Source organism: Maniola hyperantus, chromosome 22, assembly GCF_902806685.2.
Source record: "Maniola hyperantus chromosome 22, iAphHyp1.2, whole genome shotgun sequence".
NCBI classification, from domain to species: Eukaryota; Metazoa; Arthropoda; class Insecta; order Lepidoptera; family Nymphalidae; genus Maniola; species Maniola hyperantus.
The window spans coordinates 9,302,802-9,326,449 of record NC_048557.2 but is presented as its reverse complement, the minus strand read 5'-3'; the positions used below and the strand labels follow the sequence as shown (position 1 = coordinate 9,326,449).

General features: G+C 39.3%; 2 protein-coding genes across 3 annotated transcripts in view; one reads left to right on the top strand and one right to left on the bottom strand.

Annotated features, from left to right (window-relative positions):
* Sbf (SET domain binding factor) overlaps positions 1–17,083 on the top strand; it is a 99,465-nt gene extending 82,382 nt beyond the window's left edge. For both annotated transcript variants that reach the window (XM_034980666.2, XM_069506150.1), the window contains exons 26-40: positions 323–474; positions 836–984; positions 1,731–1,941; positions 3,487–3,622; positions 4,500–4,682; positions 5,255–5,425; positions 5,809–5,964; positions 6,384–6,529; positions 7,421–7,568; positions 8,148–8,348; positions 9,097–9,226; positions 9,835–9,961; positions 10,578–10,657; positions 10,837–10,919; positions 11,538–17,083. In XM_034980666.2, the coding sequence (XP_034836557.1) occupies positions 323–474; positions 836–984; positions 1,731–1,941; positions 3,487–3,622; positions 4,500–4,682; positions 5,255–5,425; positions 5,809–5,964; positions 6,384–6,529; positions 7,421–7,568; positions 8,148–8,348; positions 9,097–9,226; positions 9,835–9,961; positions 10,578–10,657; positions 10,837–10,919; positions 11,538–11,630 (2,166 nt within the window). In that variant the 3' untranslated portion in view covers positions 11,631–17,083. The remainder of the gene's footprint in view (positions 1–322; positions 475–835; positions 985–1,730; positions 1,942–3,486; positions 3,623–4,499; positions 4,683–5,254; positions 5,426–5,808; positions 5,965–6,383; positions 6,530–7,420; positions 7,569–8,147; positions 8,349–9,096; positions 9,227–9,834; positions 9,962–10,577; positions 10,658–10,836; positions 10,920–11,537) is intronic.
* Positions 17,084–17,699: 616 nt separating this feature from the next.
* Synd (protein kinase C and casein kinase substrate in neurons protein Synd) overlaps positions 17,700–23,648 on the bottom strand; it is a 96,045-nt gene continuing 90,096 nt past the window's right edge. Inside the window, exon 10 of the mRNA XM_034980674.2 lies at positions 17,700–23,307. Coding sequence (XP_034836565.1) covers positions 23,195–23,307 — 113 coding nt within the window. The 3' untranslated portion in view covers positions 17,700–23,194. The remainder of the gene's footprint in view (positions 23,308–23,648) is intronic.

Genomic DNA, 23,648 nt, shown 5'->3' with positions numbered 1-23,648 from the left:
ATTTTTAGTTCTTTGAGGATAAACCGATATGGGGTATGAGTTTAATAAAGCTGCCATATCCCTTCCAAGTTAGCCTGCTTCCATCTTAGATCGCATCATCACTTCCAGCACCGTCAGTGAAATTGCAGTCAAGGGCTAACTTGTAATGGATTAAAAAATCGTCAATGGTTAAAATCACGCGAATTGTCGAAATATACCTGGCTGTACTTTTTCTTTCTCTACTTTTTATTCCGGAAAATGAAAGAGTTCCCACGGGATTTTCAAAGACCCAAATCCGCGCGGGTATCAGCTAATAGTAATAATATGCACTGTCGTTTCGTAGGAAAGATACCTAGCAACCCTGGTGGCGTTAACACCTGCCTCGCGAGGCGAGCTGGAGGACTCCAGCCTGAGCCTGGACTCTCTGCTGCTTTGCTGCGAGGAACAGCCCCACAACCACACGCCTCTGCTGAGCAAAGCGGCCGGCACTCTTGGGTAAGTGATTGTCGTAGAGTTGTTGTCAAAGCAGGACTAGTGAAAACCCGACTTTGAACAAACTAGTTTTACCGGAGCTTTTACATTCACTGAGTTTGTTGTTGCTGCTGTGGTAGCCTAGTGGTTAGGGCGTCCGCCTTACAATCGGAGGTCGGGGGTTCGATCCCGGGCTTTAACGGTGAAGGAAAACATCGTGAGGAAACCTGCATGCCTGACTCAAAGGTGTGTGAAGTCTGCCAATTCGCATTTGGCCAGCGTGGTAAACTATGGCTAAAAACCCTTCTCACTCTAAGAGGAAACCCGTGCTCTGTAGTGAGCCGGCGATGGGTTGAAAATGACGATGATGATGATGCTTTGCCAGGGTGCTAGGACGCGGCAGCGGGGGCAAGGGAGGCACGAGTGCGGCGCGACACTTTGGGCGATGGGGATCTCTCAAGGACCGAAGGCAACCATCCCACCTTGACCTCTACGTACCTCGACAGCGACTATCCACCGCGGATCTTGATTCTGGTGAGTATTTCCATATTTTTTTTCATTTGCTTGAAATAGCTCAGTTTATAACACCGTCGCAATGTCCTGCATAGTGGTCTTCTATCGGATATACAATGTGTTTTTCTCTACTAGGACAGTATGGGGAAAACTATAGGTGATACAGGGAAACTGTCTGTTTGTTAAAACAATTTTGGCTTAGTCAATTTTTTTGTCAAGCTTGAGTTTTCCATAAAAATCAATAAAATTGTCAATATTTTTAACGCCGATTGACACAGTTTTATATAAGGATCATTTCACTGTTTGGAACGCCCTTCGGGCGTCTGTCTTTCTTGTCACGTATACCTTAAGTAATAATCATGATAAAATTATAGTGCGTACATTTTGAGACCTCACATGCCAGTTTAGCTCTATGTGTCATCTGTCATGTCAAAAGTACGGTTCATCTTTAAAATAAGGAATCTCAAAATGGTGCTGATTCTGAGCGCAACGAAATTTTAGAGTATTCGCATCTTTTTCTTACTATTGTAATAAGAAAAGGACAGACAAACCTAATTTAATTTAGAACTGTCAAACTTCGTAACTTTAGGCGCCAGTCGCGAGCCTATTGTTTAATTTTGTAGAGCACGCTAAAAATTAGAGTCTTTAAATTTAAATTTCATTTTCCGTCTTACTTTAGTAATATTAAAAAGAAGGATGCAGATACTGTAAGTTTAGGTTAGAGAAAAACATCAGAATCGACGCCAATGTATGCATTATATTTCCAGTGTCAGGCGATGGCGGCGGCAACGGCAACACAAACCGTCGCGCGGCGCTCTACGTGCTATCGGAGAAGGGTGCTCATATTGCGCTCGCGGGAATCGAACCCGTTCCCGTGGAGTACCCAGATGCGCGCCACACCAAGCACGCCTTCAAGAAGCTGCTGCGCGCCGCTGCGCCGTCTGCTCCTCAGACCCCGGATGAACCTGGGTTTTTTAGGTTGGTACCATTCATTAGGCGCTGAATTGTGGCCTCTTCCACACAATCTCCATGTTTCTGTGTCTTGGCCTATGTTAAAAGTTTCCTGAAGGATAAGCTCCGAAATGTAGAGAACCACGGTAGATCCTAAGTGAATAGAAAAGCTGAAGTGGCAATGGGCAGACCATCCTTTTTAGGGTTCCGTACCTCAAAAGGAAAAACGGAACCCTTATAGGATCACTTTCTTTTCTGTCTGTCTGTCTGTCGGTCTGTCAAGAAACCTACAGGGTACTTCCCGTTGACCTAGAATCATGAAATTTGGCAGGTAGGTAAGTCTTATAGCAGACATTCGGGGAAAAATCTGAAAACCGTGAATTTGTGGTTACATCACACAAAAAAAAATTGTGGGTGTGTATGATAACTATATCATGTGGGGTATCAAATGAAAGAGCTTCACCTGTACATTCTAAAACAGATTTTTATTTACTTTTATGCATCATAGTTTTTGAATTATCGTGCAAAATGTGGAGAAATTACGACTGTAGTACGGAACCCTCGTTGCGCGAGCCTGACTCGCACTTGGCCGGTTTTTGTAGGGGCGATGGCCATTGGAGCCGAAATGTCCCACCCTGGAACATTTCGGCTCCGATGCCCTTCGCCGGTTAGCTTAGTGTCATCATCATCATCATCATCAACCAATAGACGTCCACTGCTGGACATAGGTCTCTTGTAGGGACTTCCACACGCCACGGTCTTGCGCCGCCTCAATCCAGCGGCTCCCTGCGACTCGTCTGATGTCGTCCGTCCACCTAGTGGGGGGGTCTTCCAACCCTGCATCTTCCGGTGCGAGGTCGCCATTCCAGCACCTTAGCTTAGTGTATGTCAAAGTATATAAAGTTCAAATTGACAAAGTCAAATCATTTATTCAAATTGGGTAGGTACTATTCTACACTTTCTGATTATCAATTGCTGAATTTGACAATGATATAGTGGTGATAATTAATTACTTAAAACTAAAGCTACGAGGCACCATGGTCTGAGAATAGTCCACAACAAACTCAGCCGGCCCGTGTATTCTTTTTACTGTCACCACTTTACAAGATTACTTGTCAAGAAGCTCGGCTTTGCTCCATTGCGTCTGTTTAAACTCGCACTAAGATATGTTTTGCTACAAAACATAATACAGGGAGGAACTTTAAAAACAAAAAACCTTAAATCCTGTTTGAAACAATGGTACCGAACCCGTTGTCTTTCTCTAAACTAAATTTAGAGTATCTGCATCCTTTTCTTTTTAACAATGCTAAAAAGGGGCAGAACATTTAAAGACTCTAAATTTTAGTGCACGCTACAAATTTAAACAGCAGGCTCGCGACTGTGCGCTAAAATCACGGGTTTTACCATCTACAAATAAAATTTAAAACTGTCAAAATGCGTCTGTCCTTTTCATATTACATTAGTAAGAAGAGTATACGAATACTCTAAAATTAGGTTGTGTTTCAAAAAATCAGTACCAATGTTTTTACTTAGTTCTCAGGAAATAACTTAAAATATAATTCTTTCTGGCAGGCTAGTGGAAGAGTCAGGGTGGCTGTGGCAACTCCGCCAGTTGTTTCAGCTGTCGGGTGCCGTGGTTGACTTGCTCGACGTGCAGGGCTCCTCTGTACTATTATCACTTGAAGATGGCTGGGACGTCACTGCACAGGTAAAATTAAATTTAGCAAATCAATTTTTTTTATTCACTATAGGTATACGATTGACCACAATCAAACCTGATGGAAAGTGGTGATGTGGCCAATAGGACGTGTTTACCTAGAGTCCGAGAAAATGCCTATTCACACTTGTTTTAACTATACCCTGATAATCAAATAATAATTATGTAATTTGAAATAATCTGCTTAATTTTATGTTTCCAGTTTCAAAAATCTATTAAAAGTATGCTCCTGAAAAAAACGTTTTACACAATTGAAGATTATGTATTAAATACTTTATTATATTAATATTTATAATAATTAGACAATTATATTTAAAAAAAACTAAAAATCTAAATTAAAAGTAAATAAAACAACATTAAATTAAAACTAAAACAAATTAAATTAAATCTAAAACCTCATCGAGACCACCGCAGCGAGGCATTGTACCCAAGATGCTGGCAGCATTACCCCTTTGGATGGCCAAACTAATTATTTGACCAAGGTAGCTGTCAGCTATCGGGTCCCCGGTTGACTCGATAACCCTTTTCGAAATTCCCTCAAAAGGAGCTCGAGTTTCAAAATGTATTAAATAAATGAATAAAATAAAAAAATAAAAAATAAAAAAGCCTTTTATTCCTTACATTTTACAATAGTTTAAATTATCTATGTTTTGTTAGTTGGTTAGTTGAACTTATAATTTAGTTGTTAGTATTGTTAGGATTATTATTATTATTCATGTAAGGACCCCAGGTTGGGTAAAGGCCTCCTCGAAAGATGTCCATTTATCTCGGTCCTGCGCTATACGATCCCATTTCGGGCCAGCTGTTCTTAAGATCTCATCTTCCCATCTTGTCTTCAAAATGTATTATTAACGGTTATATATTGCAGATATCGTCACTAGCACAAATCTGCCTAGATCCATACTACAGGACGCTGGAAGGTTTCCGGATAATGGTGGAAAAGGAATGGCTGGCTTTGGGACACAAGTTTCAGCAGAGATCCAACCTGGCTGCGACGCCGCAGCAGGGATTCACACCTACGTTCCTCATGTTCCTTGACGCGGTGCATCAGGTAAATTCAGCACTTAGGACCATAGTTTTTGACAAATGTTTATTTTATGACTCATATACTTAAAATTTATGCTATATTTTTCACCATAATATGACTTATATGCAGAAATTTTCTTACGAGACATTTCACCGCGATTTATAGCCTCATCTGGTGACAGAAGGGCTGGCTTATTTTTTGCGCACCGGATCAGCCTGACTGTCCAGGCGTGGAGATACAGCCAGTGTTCTTGGCACTATTCCACGCAGGCATGATTTGTATAGTAATGATATGTCGGCTTTGTAGAGCGTTGTCTCTGTCACTCATACCTATGTGACGTTTTGTCGATTTCAACGACAGACGCTCTACGAAACCGCTATCTCTGTCTAAAGATCGATGTACAATATTTTCTGCCGTGTACTGTAACTTACTCAAAAATTTCCCAATCCGCACATGGCCAGCATGGTAGACTACGGCCAAAACCCTTCTCACTCTGAGAGGAGACCCGTGCACTGTAGTGAGCCGGCGATGGGTTGATCATGATGATGATGATGACTGTAACTTACTATGAACGAACATTTTCCTTTGTATTCCAGCTCCAAAAGCAGTTCCCCCTGGCGTTTGAGTTCAACGACTACTACCTCCGTTTCGTGGCGTACCACAGTGTGTCGTGTCGGTTCCGCACGTTTCTGTTCGACAGCGAAGCGCAACGCGCGGAGTTCGGCTTGGCGCCCGCGGACGATCGGAGAGTGGACGCTTCGAGACTGGTAAGCGGTATGAAAATACCTTGAAAATTCTTCCAGGGTTTGGGAATTTTGTCAACGCAAACTTTCTTGATGTACTACAATAGCGCGGAAAGCCCAACATTCTGAAGCCGTTACTATATTGTACCTGTAGAGCGTTCAGCGATACCCGTATGTAGCTGGTCCACAAGAATCCCGTGTAAAAGCTGGTAAAAGCAACTTCCTGGTGAGGCTCGGACCACGGATTAGGATGACCATCCCGAAGATGGATGGATTAGTTGGACTTGATAACTCCGTGGGCCCCCGAGGCCGTGGCTTAAGTCCATGTCGTCGGGCCTACCACCTCTAGTCGTAGCAGTAGGCAATTAGTCTGCTGCTATGTTATGTAAAATTTGTATGGTTTTCAGGGAGTGGAGACTGGTGGCTCCGGGGGTGGTGCGGGCGCGGGGGGTGAAGGGGAGGACGGACGAGCGTCTCTGGGACTGTTCGAATACGTGGAGCGGCTGCACCAGCGGTCGCCGCTCTTCTACAACCTGCTGTATACGCCTGACCTGGATAACCCGGTGAGTATACCGAACTTTCTTTTTCATAGTATTATTTCTATATTTCTTTCTTTCTTCTTTCATTCCTTTCTTATTTCATAGTATTACGTACTCATCCGATCCAAGTCCGTGAAAATACGTTCCTTTTTTAGCGTTTAAACTATATTTAATCGTGAGTGATTTCACAGCACTAAATCAAATAGTTTTTCCGTTTCGTCGTAACTTAAGGAAGCGAGCCATGGCGCTAATGACTAACATCAATATGTAGCTCAAACCGCTGGGTACTGCTACTGGGTATTAATGGAACTTGAGATTTTGAACGTAGGATCTCTATATCGTAGAACCTCCCAAAAAAAAAAAGAATTTTCAGAAAGACGAAGCCGGCTAGTAACAATAAGCTATTACAATATAAAAGTAGCTGATAGAAAAAATCATTTTAGGTCCTGCGTCCAGTGAGCGCAGTGAGCAGTCTGGAAGTTTGGGAGTATTATGTAAGCGAAGAGCTGGCGCACGGCGTGCCCTTCGAACCGGATCTTTGGCTCGACGAGCGCAACCAGCCTACACAGCGGCGTCTCGTTGTGGCGGGGTAACTAACTCTAACACTACCCGGCAGGAAATATTGTACGTCGACCTTTACTTAGAGATTTCGACTTCGTAGAGCATTGTCTCTGTCATACCTATGTTTTATTTTATTTTATTTTATTCGTTTTTTGCAATCAACAGCGATATATACAATATAATTTTACATAATAACAGACTGAAAATAAGGCCAAATAGGATTACAATTTTTACAGATTACTTAAACAGATATTAAATATAAATTTATAACAGTACGTTTGATAATTTAAACAAGCTTTACAATAATATAATAATATGAAAATATAAAAGTCAATTAACTAGTAAAAATACCTAGTAGGTGATTCACAACATATGTATTTGTGAGTGTATGTGTGTCTGTGTGTGTGTGGGTGTGTGTTTGTGTGTGGGAGAGAGAGAGTATGCGTGAGTGCGTGCTTGTGGGTTATGATATTATGCGGATTTATGTACTATTATAGATACTAGTATAATTATTATCAGTTACATATTATTATTTTTCCGATGCAGTTTAATTATTTCCTTTTTTAATTGCATTTTGGACAGGTGAAAAAGGTCGAAGTCTGAGTAAATTTTATTATAGGTTCGCGCCAGGCGTAAAATTATGGAATTTTGGGCGTAGGTTGTATTTGATTTCGTGACGTTTTGTCGGTCTCAACGACAGAGACAATGCTCTGCGACACCGCTATCTCTTTCTAAAGGTCGCTGTACAATAAGTGAAACGGCAATCGGGGAGGGAACGCCCCGCACACCCGCACAGCACGTGCGCTCACTAGTGCGGGTAAGTGCGAGGTGTCTCCCCGCCTCATATCCCGCTTGCCATCTCAACCTGTCGCGGACTATGCTTGTGTCTCTCTTGCAACAAGTATTATGTTATGTACAGATACGACAGCATATCGCGCTGCATGCCGGACGCGTTCACCGGCTTACTGGAGAGGTTACGACAGCTGGAGCTAGAGTTGGGACATTTGCCCCAGAAGTGGAGGGTTCGGTGGGATCAGTTGGAACTGCCCAACACTTTAGAGTTACAGGTATGTGCAATCTTTAGTTGGTGGTGGAGTTTAAAGTAGTTTTGTGTGGTTTATTAACCCCTTTGCAAAAAAATTGGGAATAACTTATTACTACAGAGTTTTCAATGTATGAAATGTGTTACTGGCATAACTTGATAGGAAGCACCTGGATTCAGTATTAGTCGTCGTCCTAATACAACGCGAATGCGCGATCGCGATCAAACATGCTGATCTCGAATAGGTCTTCTTATTGACATTCGCGCGACGATCGCGTAATCGCATTGTAGACAACGCCTTAAATATTCACACAAAGTTTTTTTTTTTTATAAAGAATATTAGCCATATTAAATGACTAATATTCCCCTTTCCTCTCCAACTAAGCGTCAGGCTCGTGCTAGGAGTAGGTACCACAATAGTGCAATAAGTTTTGAACCGTCGACCTTTCGGTTTTCAGTCCACTCCTCTACCGATTGAGCTATTGAGGCTCCTATAAATCTGACTCATTCTTATTAAGTTGAAATTATATTTGTTTTGAAACATTAAGTGTGAACGGATTATCATCAGCTTATGAATGCCTTCAAGTATATTTTGTAATCGCAGCGCAACGCATCGATGTGCAGCGGCGTAGTGCGACGCGCGACTGCGGCGGCGCACAGACGCGGCACGCTAGAAGTGCTCGCTCGAGCGCGCCTCGCTGCCGCGCCGCCGCCCCCCGCCCCTGCACATAGGTGGGCCCCCGCCCCCGCCGCCGCGCCTGCGCGCTGCGACCACTGTGCTGACCTGCTGTGGGGACCGCTAGAAGTAAGTAGAAGTAGATGTAAATACGTGCTTTCATGGCACTACCAACTTTGCAGTCATATTGACGAAATCTTGGAAAGACACCCTGTACTTAATCTTAGTATGATGCCTGGGCGAGAGCGTTGTTGTCCTCCGAAACTCGTAGAAGACTGGACTAGCTCCTCACGACTCTGTTCAGTAAGACGCACTGGAGAGGTTCTTGGACAACTAGCATCGATGTGCAGCGGCGTAGAGCATCGCGCGACTGCGGCGGCGCACGGACGCGGCACGCTAGAAGTATTCGCACGAGCGCGCCTCGCTGCGGGGGCTCATCGATGCCTGACCATCTCTGTCATTATTATTATATTATTATTATTATTTATTTATTTATTATTTAATTAGAACGGCCACATCACCACTAACCTTGTCGCCATATGTGCCGAATCACAGCAGAACACTCGGTACTTGCTCTTGGCGTATTACTGGAGTCTTTTTGATACGCTACAAATTCTTTGTCTGTTATAATATCCTTGTCCCTCTTGGATGTTTCTAGGTAACGTTCGCGTTACCTCCTTCTGAAAAAAAAACCTGATTTATTCTCAAGTCACGCTTAAGGAAGTTTTCCTCCAATAAATAAATACAGTGCGACAAGGCTCTCTTGGCACTTAAATATTCAAACAAGAACAAAGGGGACACTTGACGGCAACGTTACTTCCGATTTTCGTCACGCGCCAAGTTAGCCTTGTCGCACTGTAAAACTGTGTGTCCTCAGACGGGCGTGCGCTGCGTGGACTGCGGCGCGGCGTGCCACGAGCGCTGCGCGGACGCGCTCGCGCTGCCGTGCACGCGGTACAAGGCGCCGCCGCCCGCCGACCGGGACAGAGATAGGGCTGTGTCATCTGGTGAGTACAGCACCACCACTTTCATCTTCTTCTTCTTCTAGAGTCGACGGTCACCTCAAACACGGGCAGCCCTAAAAACCGCAACTGCGATAGCTCGGTGTTAAAGGTGGCCATCGTGGTAAAAGATTAGTCGGACTACTTATCTGTTTGTGTAGTAGCTGCTTCCAGGGACGCTGGGTGCTTGTGATCGGTATAAAACTAAGCACCACGCCACCACTTTTATAAGTTACGCTGATGTACTTGCGCAGAAATCTTATTTTTGAATGGCACTGAAAATTCTCAGCTAACTATAGCACGCGTCCGTCCTTTGAGTTGAGTTTTTTTTATGAGTGAGACATCACGATCTATTGTTCTTGCGGCACGGTGCGCGAACATCTTACACTATCAGAAATTTGGCTTCAACGAATCTGAGTCTAGTTCACGATTGGCTGATTTTGATAGTTTGAGGAATCTAATACAAAATGTATAGAGAGCACGCCAATTGTTATGTGTGAAATATGAAAAATCTAAAGTTCCTAATCAAAGCGTTAACCTGCACGTTAAATTGTCTATAATTATATAATATGTATATAGTATACTGATGACTATTTCTTTTATGTTTGATACAGGAGTAGCAACGCTGCAATCGTCGTCCCAGCAATACTACGAGCAGTTTTCGTCCAACGTGGCCGAGAACCGCACGCACGAGGGGCACCTGTACAAGCGTGGGGCCCTGCTCAAAGGCTGGAAACAGAGGTAACACAACACATTCTAACACACAACATACAAACGCAGTTACACACACAACGCCCTTCCGGCGTCAGTTTTCCTATGGGTACCTTTTAGTCAATAGTGAATAGACATGCGCGCTTTATCTTGGGCTGCATCCACTTGCCGCAGGTCTGATTGCAGCCAAGCGGCAGTCTACAACGTTAGTTTTAGTATACGCAAAATCTGAAAGTAGTTTGTTCAGAATCAGTAACAGAATCGATTGCAATCATATTTACTACGGGTTATATTTTGACTAAAAATACTTTAAAATCCTGCAAGTTTGAACACCGAGTTGAATGACCGCATGCATCAGCTGATTCGAGCCGTGCGAGCGGCAGCGCGCAATATCGACGCCAGCCGTCCCGTTCGCTCATAGCCGCTTGCTTGGGGTGACCATGTTTTTCGAGGACAACGACACAACACAACAACCTTATTACCTTCGTAAATAATAATAATGATAATAATAAAAAAATCATTAATTTTTATATTCTTTATGTAAAGATATTCGACACGTGTTTCGTTTTTTGCGTCTATTAAAACTAGCGTTGTATATAAGGCTAGTCACAAGGGGCCGAATATTTTATAAGAAAATTGTTTCCAGATGGTTCGTGCTTGACTCCATAAAGCATCAGTTACGATACTACGACGCGATGGAAGACTCGCACTGTAAAGGATTTATTGGTAAGAAAACATTTCATTTTTTACTAGACAGACTGTCCAACGTAAATTTAATTTTATAATTTTAATTTAATTTATAAGGTTCGCTAGCGATTTTCAGGGTTCCGTATTCCGGTTCAAACTCTTATGTTATTTTTTCTTGGTTTTAGAGATTATGGCTATAATGTGATATTGTTGTGTAGATTTAGCGGAGGTGCTGACAGTGTCTCAGGCGACGCCCGCGCCCGGCCCGCCGAAGAAGTGCGACGACCGATCCTTCTTTGACGTAAGTGCTAATCACGTATCTAATTACTATGATACTATGATACTATGATACTATGATAAGTACCCATGTTGTAAATGCGGAAGTATTTGTTGTTGTTGTGTCCTTCGCCAGTTTTTTTAAATTCATATACAAGTTAGTCCATGACTGCAATCTCACCTGGTGGTAAGTGATGATGCAGTCTAAGATAGACGCGGTCTAACCTGGAAGGGGTATGGCAGTTTTTAATAAATCCATGCCCCTTTGGTTTCTACACGGCATCGTACCGGAACGCTAATTCGTTTGGCGGCACGGCTTTGCCGGTAGGGTACGGTAACTAGCCATGGCTGAAGCCTCCCATCAGACCAGACCAGAGATTTGGAAATTATAAAATTTCTAAATCCTTGCCAGGAATCTAACCCGGGACCTCCCACTAATAAGACCACTGCGCTTAGTACTGCGCCAAGGAGGTCATCACTCATGAATTCGTCATACAAACATTTTGCATGAATATAGTTAGACCTATCATGTGACATTAGCTAACCAACAAACAAACACACTGTCCCATTTATAATATGGGTAGTGGTCTCCTGCATTATCACCATATTTTTCACTAATTACATTTTCCTCCTTACATTATAGTTACGAACGAGCAGACGGACTTACAACTTCTGTGCGAGCGACGCTAACGCGGCGCAAGAGTGGATCGAGAAGCTACAAGCTTGCTTACAGTGAACTGATACGATACGACACGACATACGACGCGACTTATCGTGTCGCGCGATGTCAACTAGACTCGAACGATATTTATAGTTATATTGTAATTGGAGGTGTAATTAAAGGAAATATGTGTCACAAGCTTTACGTTTTATGTATTTATGTTTTTATTTGTCAATTTTAAACGAAAGTTAATATAAATAAATAAATTAAAATGTTATTTGTTTGAATTGGTTTCGATTCGACAGAACATTCTTAAATGTCGCGACTTTTTTTTTTAATGGATGAGTTAGGTTAAACTGGATATTATAAAATATCTTGACATATCAGAGCGAGGACAAAAGGGATATGCAAAAAAGGGTTATGTTTTAAAATAATCCTGGTGTAATATTATTATTGAAAGTATATTGCCAGAATCTATAACAACGATCTTTTTTGACCAAAAATTATTCTAAACCATTTTAAATTAATATTATAAAGTATTCAATTAGGTCCTTATGGCATAAAAGGTGAAAGGAGAAATTTAGGGCCAACACAGAACTGCAAATACCGCAAGCACTAGGGTTAGCCTGTGTTTATAATCTCTACAACGCAACTTTTATAGATTTCGAGTACTTATCCAAAAACTTATAATGTCTAAAGTAAAATGAACTTGTAGTGTGGTTTCAAATCTAGTCCATACATCCACATAGCGAGGGTCCCAAGCGGGACTTTGCGAAATAAAATCGGTAGTCCGTAGTACAAACTGAATGTATTTACATATGTATACCTTTAAAACAAGGATTTTTAAACCCATTTGACAATTATTTTGATCCGATCATGTTCCGATGCTCGAAATCCATTAACGTTGTCGACATTTAAAAACTTGTATGTACGCGTAAAATTTAACTCCTCACGCGCCATTTTAACTTTTTGTGTCAAATTTCATATCAAAAGTACGATTTTAGTCCTTATTTTTAAGTTGGACCGTGAACCGTACTTTTGAGATGACAGTTGACCCATAGAGTTATAATGGCGCGTGTTGAGCAATTTGGTACGGACAAGGACTATAAAAGTAGAGCCTCCTTGGTGAAGTAGAATCTTTAGCCAATTCATACCATCTCCAAAGAATCCCTACTTTAACACCCATATTCTTAATCGTAACCTTGAAAGCTCCTTGACTCACTCACTTGAGGGAACCTCAAGGAGTGACTCGAAACCTCCTCAAAATTGGTATTAGTTACAGACAGATATTGAAAATCAATTTTACTTAAACATTTACCTATAAATTCTCGATTTCGGTCAAGAAGTTATTTGCAAGAGCGTTCCGTTGATCCGTCCTTATGTACGAGTACGTTAGGCTTGCAACTTAGTAATTGCGAATGTTTGTCGATAGTAGCGAAGTTTCAATGGATATTATGCTTGGCCTTTGTTGATAAAACTTATACCTAGGATAGAAAATAATTAGTTTCCATATCCGATTTGTATCAATATCGTTTTCATTAAAATATCTAAATCGATTTCATCTATACGAAGAATCATCGATCACAATATCGATTAATTTTAATCGATTTCTTGTAAACTAATTCAAGTATCAATCAAGACCTTTGTAAAAGTTCGTTGGTATTTTTTTTATTAACTATTGAGTTACTTAAGAAACGTACCTACAAGTTTCTTTTGAATATAATCAACTTATGGAACAATTGGTAGATTTATAACAATTTAACTATACATAAATTGTGACGTAACTTATTACCGAATGCGATTTGACGGTTTGTTACGGTCATGCACCCATGCACCCTAAAACAGTGCACAGGTGTACACTCCGAAACGTGTGGCTGTTTATCCACCCCGCACTGAAAAGATAATATACAAACCCACCATCCTGGGTGCATAGACGGAGACATGCGTCCGAGTATACACCCTAGGGTGGATAAACGGAATACGCCGATTTGATATTAAAATTAAATGTTGTGACTTTGAATAAGAACCTCGAATAAAGTTTCATTTTGGTTAAATCTCGTATTTGTGCGCTGAAGTTCGCATACATGACTCGACTTTTAAATAAATACTACTAGAGCTGACGGTAAATTGTGGGAGGTAATTGACAAAAGTTAAAAGTAGCATGTATGAACGCAATTTTTAATCGTGTGATTTAAAGTAAATTATTGCCGATGAAAATTAGTTATCAAATCAGCCATTTTCTATACAAACATGTAAAGAAAATCAAATTTTTGTAAACCTTAGTAACTTGTACCACAGTAAATTTGTAACTTGTAGCCCAATTCATTAAGTTGTAGGAAACACACATGTATCTAAAAATGATGTGGTTATACCTTTACTCACTCATAATAATCAGTCTAAGGACTTTGCTTTAATTAGCTGTCAGTTAAAAAGATTATTTATTCGACATAAGTAAAACTAGCTACCTACTGACGATCTTACCAAAAAAAACAAGTTTAGGCGCGCACGGGCGGTTAAATGATCAGCTGGTCAAGTAGTTGCCTTGATTTATCATACAAAATGTACGTGAAACGTATGGCGAATCTAAGCGGCTATTTGACCGCCGGTTATTTAATATTTCATTAATGACTAAATTGGTGTTTTGACAGTTGCTGCATGGGAAATCTTTAAATTTGAAATAAACACGTGATTAGTACTTGTTTAAATATTTAGTAAACCTTTATCAGACACCTCCTACAGTTTACCCATTAGGCTCTTAGACTATGTATCTTAGTAGTTAGACCTCTACAAATAGAATAAAATATTATACTGTTATGTTGGTTATTTGTACATATTTTATCTTAATCGATTAATTAATTAACTATTGTTGTGTAAAAACTTCTGTTCTATTATATTATAAATATTTCCGTTTTAATATGTAACTTTATATAGGTATATTATTATTCGTTATAACTGAGTAATAAGTAGATAATTGCTATTTTTAAAATTTACACGTCCTCTCCAAAAATTAGGAATATTTTGGAACATTTCTATACCATATACTTCATATATATATAATTTATAAAAAAACATTCTTCAAACCTAATACATATTAAATAATTAGGGAAATAATTGGTGATTTAAACTGGTGATTCGGCTGTACACAAAATTTTTGGCGAAAATCTTTTGAAACTCCTGGGTAGTGGACGGAAAACTTCTAAATTATCATTTTTAAAATCAGTTTTATTCTGCAGCTAGCTATCTCTTGTAACCAAGTAGTTAACCAAGAATAATTTTATCGATTTTTTAGAGATATTGGTGAGGAACTTTTCCGTTAATGGCTATACTACGCCCACTTGTTATAATTATTATGTACCTATACTTACTCATTAGTCGTTTTGTAAATATCTATACTTATAGTTATTATGTAAAATGTATATTGTCTTTTATGTTAACATATCAGTGTACGCTGCGATGTCTCGTGAATGTGTGTATAGTCGATTGGATTAGAAAAGTCCAAACAATAATGATCCGTTCACATTATTATTGAACTTATTACATAAAAGAGAGCTACTTTGGTGTGTATGAAATATGAACGTAACGCTTAACTCAACCCAGCGTCATCATACACAGTACGCGTCAGAAAGTAATGTACATCGACCTTTAGAAGGAGATAGCAGATTTGTAGAGCATTGGCTCTGTCGTTGAGACCGACAAAACGTCATATAGGTTTGAGTGACCGAGACAACGCTCTACAAAGCCGAAATGTCATTCTAAAAGCCTCATACTGTACTACCATTTTTATAAGTTACGCCGATGTATAGTACGCGACAGGTCGAAATGGCAACCGGGGAGAGAACGCCGTATGACGTGCGGGTGTGCGGCGCGTCCTCCCGCCTCTTACCCCTTTTGACACCTCGACCTGTCGCGTACTATACCTACCTGCGCAGAAATCTTATTCTTGAATGGCGCGAAAATATCTCAGCCAATTATAGCGTGCGTCCGCCCGCTATTGGCTGTTGCCTACCCGCCATGTTTTGTACGCGCGAATTATGAGCGGGATAGCATGAGCCTCTGTTCTTTTTATTCACCAAGAAACTCTTACCTTCAATCGTAATATTGAATACATAGGTAGTAATATTTAAAAAAAATATCGTGCATGTGCAGCGATAATTTTCAATTTTAGGTATTTTGTAAATATATATTTTCATTTTGCATTTATTTGCGTCACTTTATGTTACAACTCATTCTAAGTAACTATGCGCGCCCAGAATTAAATATGTTCAATTTAAAAATTGTATGAGAAAAGAAAATATTGATTTTTCTATACGACATTTCACAGGTTTTGCCTAACTGTATGATTTCTAAACTGTACTAATATATTGGAAATTAGTTCCGGTGCCAAATGCACAGACTGCGTACACAACACATTGCTCAGGACTTCGTACAAAAATTGATGATAGGATACGAAAATGATTGACTATTGAAGATTTTTCATGGGTATTTCAAGTCTTAATAATAAAAATTAGGTAAATTAAAGTAAATTCTCAAATATCTGTGAAACAAGGTTTAATAACCCAACGTAGTTCTTAAAAGTTGAGCTTGAGCATGTAATGGTTGAGATTTACAGAGCGTACTCTCTGACTTTGCTTAGACAGAGTTAAAACGTGATAGATGTATATTTCTCACTTCTCACATAAATCTGTCTTGTTTTAACTCACTCTAAGTCTGAGCAAAGTCAAAGTGTCCTCTATAGATTAGGTAATTAGGTATTCATCAAGGGAATAAAGTCAAAATACGCTCATTAGATCTGTATTAAGCTGAGATCTATAGGGCGTACTCTGATTTTACTCAGGCCGAGGGTGAGATCTATAGAGCGCACTCTGACTTGGCTTAGACTTAAGACAGAGTTAAAACAAGACAGCTATATCTCTCACATAAATCTGTCTCGTTTTAACTCAATCTTAAGTCTGAGCAAAGTCAAAGTGCGCTCTATAGATCTCAGCCTTAGAGCTAAAATGAGATAGATATTCAATCGATAACGTCCTAACGTTGTCTCATTTTAATTGATTTATAGTCTCATTTTAAGTCTGAGCAAAGTCAAAGTACGCTCTATAGATCTCAGCCTAAGAGTTAGTGGAAAAGTTTGGGACGGTATAAAGAGAGAACGTTTGTATTTAGTACGGTAGATATATATCTGTCTTCCTTGGGCATGGCTTGCTTTTCCATTGATCTGTAGTAGAAGTACAAACCTTCCGTTTTATAAAGTATCTTCTCAAAACTTTCCACGACCGGCTACAAATTGTATTGTAACATGTAGTATATTATAGCTTTGCTTAAATCCTGAGCTCATGTTAACTATAATAAAATTAATATATCAAAGCCCGGCGCGGTACGATACCACTATATTGCGATCACATGTACCTACCTACAGCTTGATAAGTTTTATATTATAATAACTATTATAGTAATTAATTACAACGCTTGTACCTCGCCGGGCTGGCGACAGTGCACTGCGTACAATCCAAATAAAGAGATTTTTAAATGGACTTTTTGCTTTTTTGTTTGCCTAAAAAGAACCCAAGTTTTTACCCATAGATTATAATTATTATTAGTCCGCTCCGCTCTACTTTTTACTATTTTTAAAAGTTAACTAAGCAATTGTTCTTTCAAAAGAAATACAGAAAGTATTGTTGCATATACTTAAGTAGGTGTAGTGAGTACCTATTTTAGTTTGCTTAAAAGTTGAAACCTCGAGTAGGCAACGTGATTTGCCCGGTGCTTTATCTTCCGGTTTCATTCGCGGTAACAAGGTCGTATGGGCTGCGCAATCTAAATATATAAAAGGAAAAGGTGACTGACTGACTGACTGATCTATCAATGCACAGCTCGAAACTACTGAACGGATCGGGCTGAAATTTAGCTATTATGACGTAGACATCCGCAAAGAAAGGATTTTTAAAATTTTAACCCCTAAATAGGTAAAATAAGGGTTTGAAATCTGTGTAATTCACGCGGACGAAGTCGCGGGCATAAGCTAGTTAATAATAATTGGACGTAGAAAAATTATAAGCCTTTTCGGATTCCTAAATGATCTATCTAGAGTTAAGGCTTAAACTTGATTTTATTTTACTAAATGCATTAAATTTAAATAAAACAATAAAATCATATGTAACAATTTTATTTTACCAATATTAATAATATATTAACATATGTGGTCCGTAACCACCCTCTGATATTAATAATAATAATAATATAATACAAAGAATTTCACAGAGGTCTCTCGAAACCCATAACAAATAAAACAAAAGTAGCGCTACGACTAAACTACGTTCACAAGTCAAAGATAACATATCAGCCTCCTACCGAATCAGTACTATACGATACAACAATGTTCAGAGTTCAAAACGAGGTACAAAATGAAAAAAAAAAGGTAAAATATCTTTATAATATATTAATCGTTATTATTTAACCTAAGACGACGGGACGACGCCAACAAACTTTTGAAGATTACACCTGAATTCCTCTAATGCCCAATATAACTAGCATGTCTTGTTGTGTCGTGTCGTGACGCGTCAGAAGCATATCGGTTTCATACATTTAGTATAGTTAGAGAGAGATACGATACAAGGCGTTACACTCCACTGTAATCTAGCCATACTAAATGTATGAACCCAATATGGTGTATACGCGTCACAACACAACACGACACGCTATATTACGCACAGTATATTTCCGGCTTAGCACTAATGTCGGTCGCGCGTACGACAATAACGTCCAGACACTATTGTGTTGTCGGGTGTTGCAACGCAATCTGGTTTGACGATCGACAAATCAGAGCGCGCTTCCAGCAAAATGCATCAGAGTGCCAAACAGACTAGTATGCACGTCTTCATACGAAATGTGTAAGTTCGATCGCTTTAACAACACTCTAAAACTACAGAATAGTGTATTTGCACCTTTATACGCGCTTAATATTTTTGTACGCGTGACCGAAATCGTAGGAGAAATGAAGGCTTTAAAAAATCGAGCACCTTTCATCATATAAAGAGGAATGGTGATGATATTAGGCCATTTGAATTTGTTCGCGTCGCCCGCCGGTCACATTACAGCGATATAATTATACATTATATACAATGGGAAATAAATATACTATATGCACGACGAATATATAACCGTGTATGTACATTCAAACGCCCGAAATCCTACAACCACCTATATTGATATATCACAAATCGCTTCGACTCATCAAAATTTCGGATCAGCAGATCTGTAACTTACATGAGAGCATTTTAAAGTTAAAAAGTACCATAAAAATGTTATCCTAAATGATTATATAATTTGAAATTAAAAAAAAATTCATAATCCTAATTCTAGCATAAATTTTTATTGTACACGTACCGGCAGTAAATATTGGACATCGAACTTTAGAAAGATTTTTGCTTTATAGAGCGTCGTCTCTCTCTCTGTCTCAGACCGATGAAATGTCACATGTGTGAGAACACACGTGACATTTCATCGGTCTCAGAGACAGAGAGAACGCTCTACGCAGCAGCTATCTCTTTCTAAAGTTTGATGTGCAATATTTCCTGCCGGGTAAACTTTGAACTGCTATAAAGTTACGAATTTGTAGATCCGATTGTTGATGGAGCGAGGCGAGAAGTGATTTCTTTTGCAGGGTCTGCGTTCGGTTCCCGGCGTTCAGTTTTTGGCTTAGCTAGGTTTTAAAGGTAGTAATTAATCCACTATCCACGCTGTGTACCTACCATGGTGAAGGACAAAACCACAAAATATCGTAATACGTTACGCCTACCTACCACAGATTATATTACCAATGATTTTCAGCGAATTAGAACACAAGACATTTACCCACCCATAAAAATTTGTTGTAAAATTAATTGGGTTATTCCGTTTATCCACCCTAAAACCCTAGGGTGTATACTCGGAAACGTTTGTCCATCTATCCACCCTGGACGTGATGCTTAAATGAATTTGAATATTATTTTTTAGTCCAAGATGGGCAAATAAACGTTTCCGAGTCCCTGTTTTAGGGTGGATAAGCGGAATAAACCGTAAAATTGCTTTAAAGTTGTTTCGGATAGAAAGATGTCGTCTGCACTAGATTTATTTACCCACACTCTATTAGGAATCTAGGGTCAAATTAATCTTTTTTAGGACCTTATCATATGGTTATCAGATGTAACTTGCTTATGGAGCAACACAAGCTTTCAGCATCAAATATCGTGCGACATGTAAACCTAATGACAACTCTTAACTTATTTTGCCTTCAAATAATTTCTCATATGCAGGACACTTTAGTGTCGCGTAGTGTCGAATTTTTGTGGTTTCGTCCCTCACGTCAACACTAAGTCGGTCGTTGCGCAAATTATAACCTAAGTCAGTAAACGTCACTAGAAGTCAATTTTTTGGTTTCCACATTGTACAAATATTTTCCAAAAATACCCAATCCCCACAGAGTGCCAAATCACTTGTCGATTTCTAAAAAAGTGTAAAAAATTGGGCCGCGAAACTGATGTACGTCAGGAGATTTAAAAAGCGTCAAAAACCTCGTGAGCTGCGATGATCGAAACCTGCCCCCCGATTGTGTAAGAAAAACGTATTCATCGTAATCGGCAGTAAAGCTCTTTGATTGGTTGAATATACTTTTTGCACAGCCAATCAAGCCAGAATTCGCTACCGATTACGATTACGATAACCACATTTTTCTTACTCAATCAGGGGGCTGAAGGGCTACTTAGTTTTGCAAACGTTTTCCTATCAACCTTAAAATATATTCTAACAGAAAATGTAGTTCCGAAAGTAACCGCTGGAAAACTGTGACAAAGATTTTACGCTAGAAGGGAAGAGGGCTTAACAAACTCATCACTTGTAAGTTGTAACATCACAATACTTCTTAAAAAGTCGCAAAGACGTAACAAAATTCATTTGACGCAAAACGTTTGCAAAACTTATACAAGTTCAAGGCACACATGTACCTTTGGCGGGGCTAGGTTCCATTTCTTAGGGCACCTCTTTTTCATTTTGCTTCACACAAATTTGTACATTACGCACTGAACATAAAGTTCAATTTACTTTGGAACATTTTAGAAAAGACGCGTCACTTTGTGCTAACTCCGCCCAATTTAATGTGCCTTGAACCATAGTAGCCCTGAAGAACTCTAATGAAGAATGAACTCGAATATATTCATAAGACCGTTTAAAGCTTACGACCGACACGACGTAGCTCCGCATCGCGACATTTTAAAAACTGTACTATTTTTTTTTAAACTAATTTAACAGCTACCTACTTTCATATTGTATACAGATAAACCCATTTTAAAACATAAGTCTGAAGCGTAAGCATTCTAAAGATTTTTAAAATTGTAAGACCCCCGTAGACTACAGATTCAGAGACTACGGAATTTTGAAATGAGATAAACAAAGCAACAAATTATCTGCTTTACCACAAAAACTTTTGACGTGGTTTAAGCAAACTTTACTCCCGTTAAGTCTATACGAACAAACGTGTTTAACGTTAGTTTAACACGTTCCTTGTTTAAGTTTTGTACTGAGACTATAAAAGTGGAGATAATACTCATCGAAAGATGGATAGGTGATGGATGAACACTCATCAAAATAAATTATCCAAGTCATAAAAATACGATTTTAAATCGGGCAAAGGAAGTTTGAAAAGTGGATTTCCACCAATAAATTGACGATATTATTATATTACATCCCGACACGATAAATTTGTCGTTCGACTGTTTAGTCTGTAGTCTGCGGGAGATTTATATTGTATACCAGTTTACCATCTCAGTGAATAAATATTCAACTACTCTGTAATGTAATATTTCATAAAACTCTTTTTATATAAAGAACATTTTTTTACATTCATTTTTCATATTTTAAAACTATTTTTTAATTTCTCGAGATGGCAATTAAATAATGGCTTAAATAATTAATGGGGCCGATTCTCTTGTACACAATCTCTAAACTAAACTAAATTAGAAGGTCTAAATCTAGTGCTTTCCTTTTCCGCAAGCAACATTATGATAGGGATAGCAATAGGTTTAGACGTGCCATTTTAGTTTAGTTTAGAGATTGTGTACAACGGAATTAGCCACACTGTACAACTAAAAAGTGTCAAGCGGAAATTCAAATTAAATACAATTTTTCAAAATTAAAAAAATTCTGTTGTTATAATTAATAATGTACTTAAAATATGACTTGTGTGACTTCACATAATAATTTGACGTATAAATTAAAAATACACATCTTTCTCAATTTAATATACATTTTATTCTTCAGAGTTAAGTTTCAAGTCCCTTTGGAATAACATAAGATTGAATTGGGCCAATGTTACTGACACAAATAAGGCTCAAGACACATCGGCTCAAAGCCAAAAGTGCAGCGAAGTGTCTTTTCTATAATGTTTGAAAGTATACTAAACTTTTATGTTCACTATATTTAGTGTATGTGTGAAACAAATTGACAAAGAATGTGTGCAATTTGTTCCACACAAATATAAATCTTATACAATGGAATCCAAAGTTTAGTTTACATCGAAATGTTTTAGAAAAAACACTTCAAGTCGTTCGACTTTGGGCCAATAAAAAAACGAACTACAATTTGCGTCAGACAATACTTTTTCGCCTTTATGTTCGCAGACACAGTTCACCAGTAACATTGACCAATAGTTCACGTAATACACAGTGGTCATTCAACACCCACTCGCTAGGGACCGGACAGTAGCTAACTCTTGTCGCGTCGTAAAATCGTTTCGCAATAAATTAAAACACTTCGTTGAGTTAATCGCACATCTAATAACGCGCAAAACGCCCACCGTTCGAGGACAAGGAATAAGGCAACAATAGCATCGAGCACATAGATCCCATTTATTTATTGAAAAAGGTAGGCAAATAAGACGTTATATAGGTGACTAAGAATACCTAAAGAACTCGCTATAAGGATTTTTAGAAATCCTAACGGGATCTATATCAAAACCTAAATCAAATCAAAAAGATAGGCGGACGCCCGCTTTGATTGGCCGAGGTAATTCCGCGCCATTCAAAAATAAGATTTCTGCGCAAGTACATCGGCGTTACTTATAAAATTAGTTGTACTGTACTAAAACACTGATATGGTTCAGAATGTTGCTCTATGGTTATGTGCTCGATGACCGCAAATGTTGCGCTTAATGCAGATCATATCGAAGTATGTTATCAGCTCGAGACAAAACTGGCGGAATTTCGCGAAAAACGCGTCTCGAATTCGATTGCATACTGCAATTTCCGGGTTGTAAAGAGTATGTAAAAGAGACGGGTCTTTCATATCAAAACGAAAAATAACAAAATGTATGAGGTGGATGTAATACTTCAATACCAACATTATAACGCTGATAGAAATACAGTGGCGCCATATTTCAGAAAAGACGCTAAATAAATTGGACGCGTTTTGCCACTGACGAATTTTCGCTAGATTTGTCCCTGGCTTTACCTGACGCAACGAAGCACGACAATTGAGTTCACATTGCTACCGGGTGCTGCGCAGTGGCTAAGTGTAATGTTGGCTGCGCTAGAACATGGGGCTGCGCTAGTGCGTGGGGTTGCACAAGTGTAATGCTGCGCTAGTATAGGTCTGCGCTAGAGTGTAGGACTGCGCTAGTGGCCCACAGGCTCCACGTAGTTAGCGGGATATAGTCCAACGCGGCCGTCCTTACGCCCTTTGCACCAGCCTTGCTCATCCTCGTCCTCTAGCTTCTCAAATAGGTCGCCTGGAATGAGAAAAAAACTGGTCAAATTCGTGCGTCTGTGAAGTAGGGTAGAAGTAGACTCCGTCCGTCCGTGTGTGACTTTTTTTAAACTAAGTATTTTTAAAAGTTCGCAATGTATTGCAAATGAAACGTCTGACTGGCATTAGAGGTCAACGAAAGTTGCCTACATAGATGCCGCGGGGTCAGTTCCGTGTCTTAGGCGGGGCATTGACCCCAAATTTTGCACGCTATACATTGCGGGTTTGAAAAATACTAAATCACTAAAACTACAGGCACATGGTTATTGGTATTGGATTGTGTTTAGGTATGTATAACTACCGCGCTAAGTTTTTGCTAGCGTT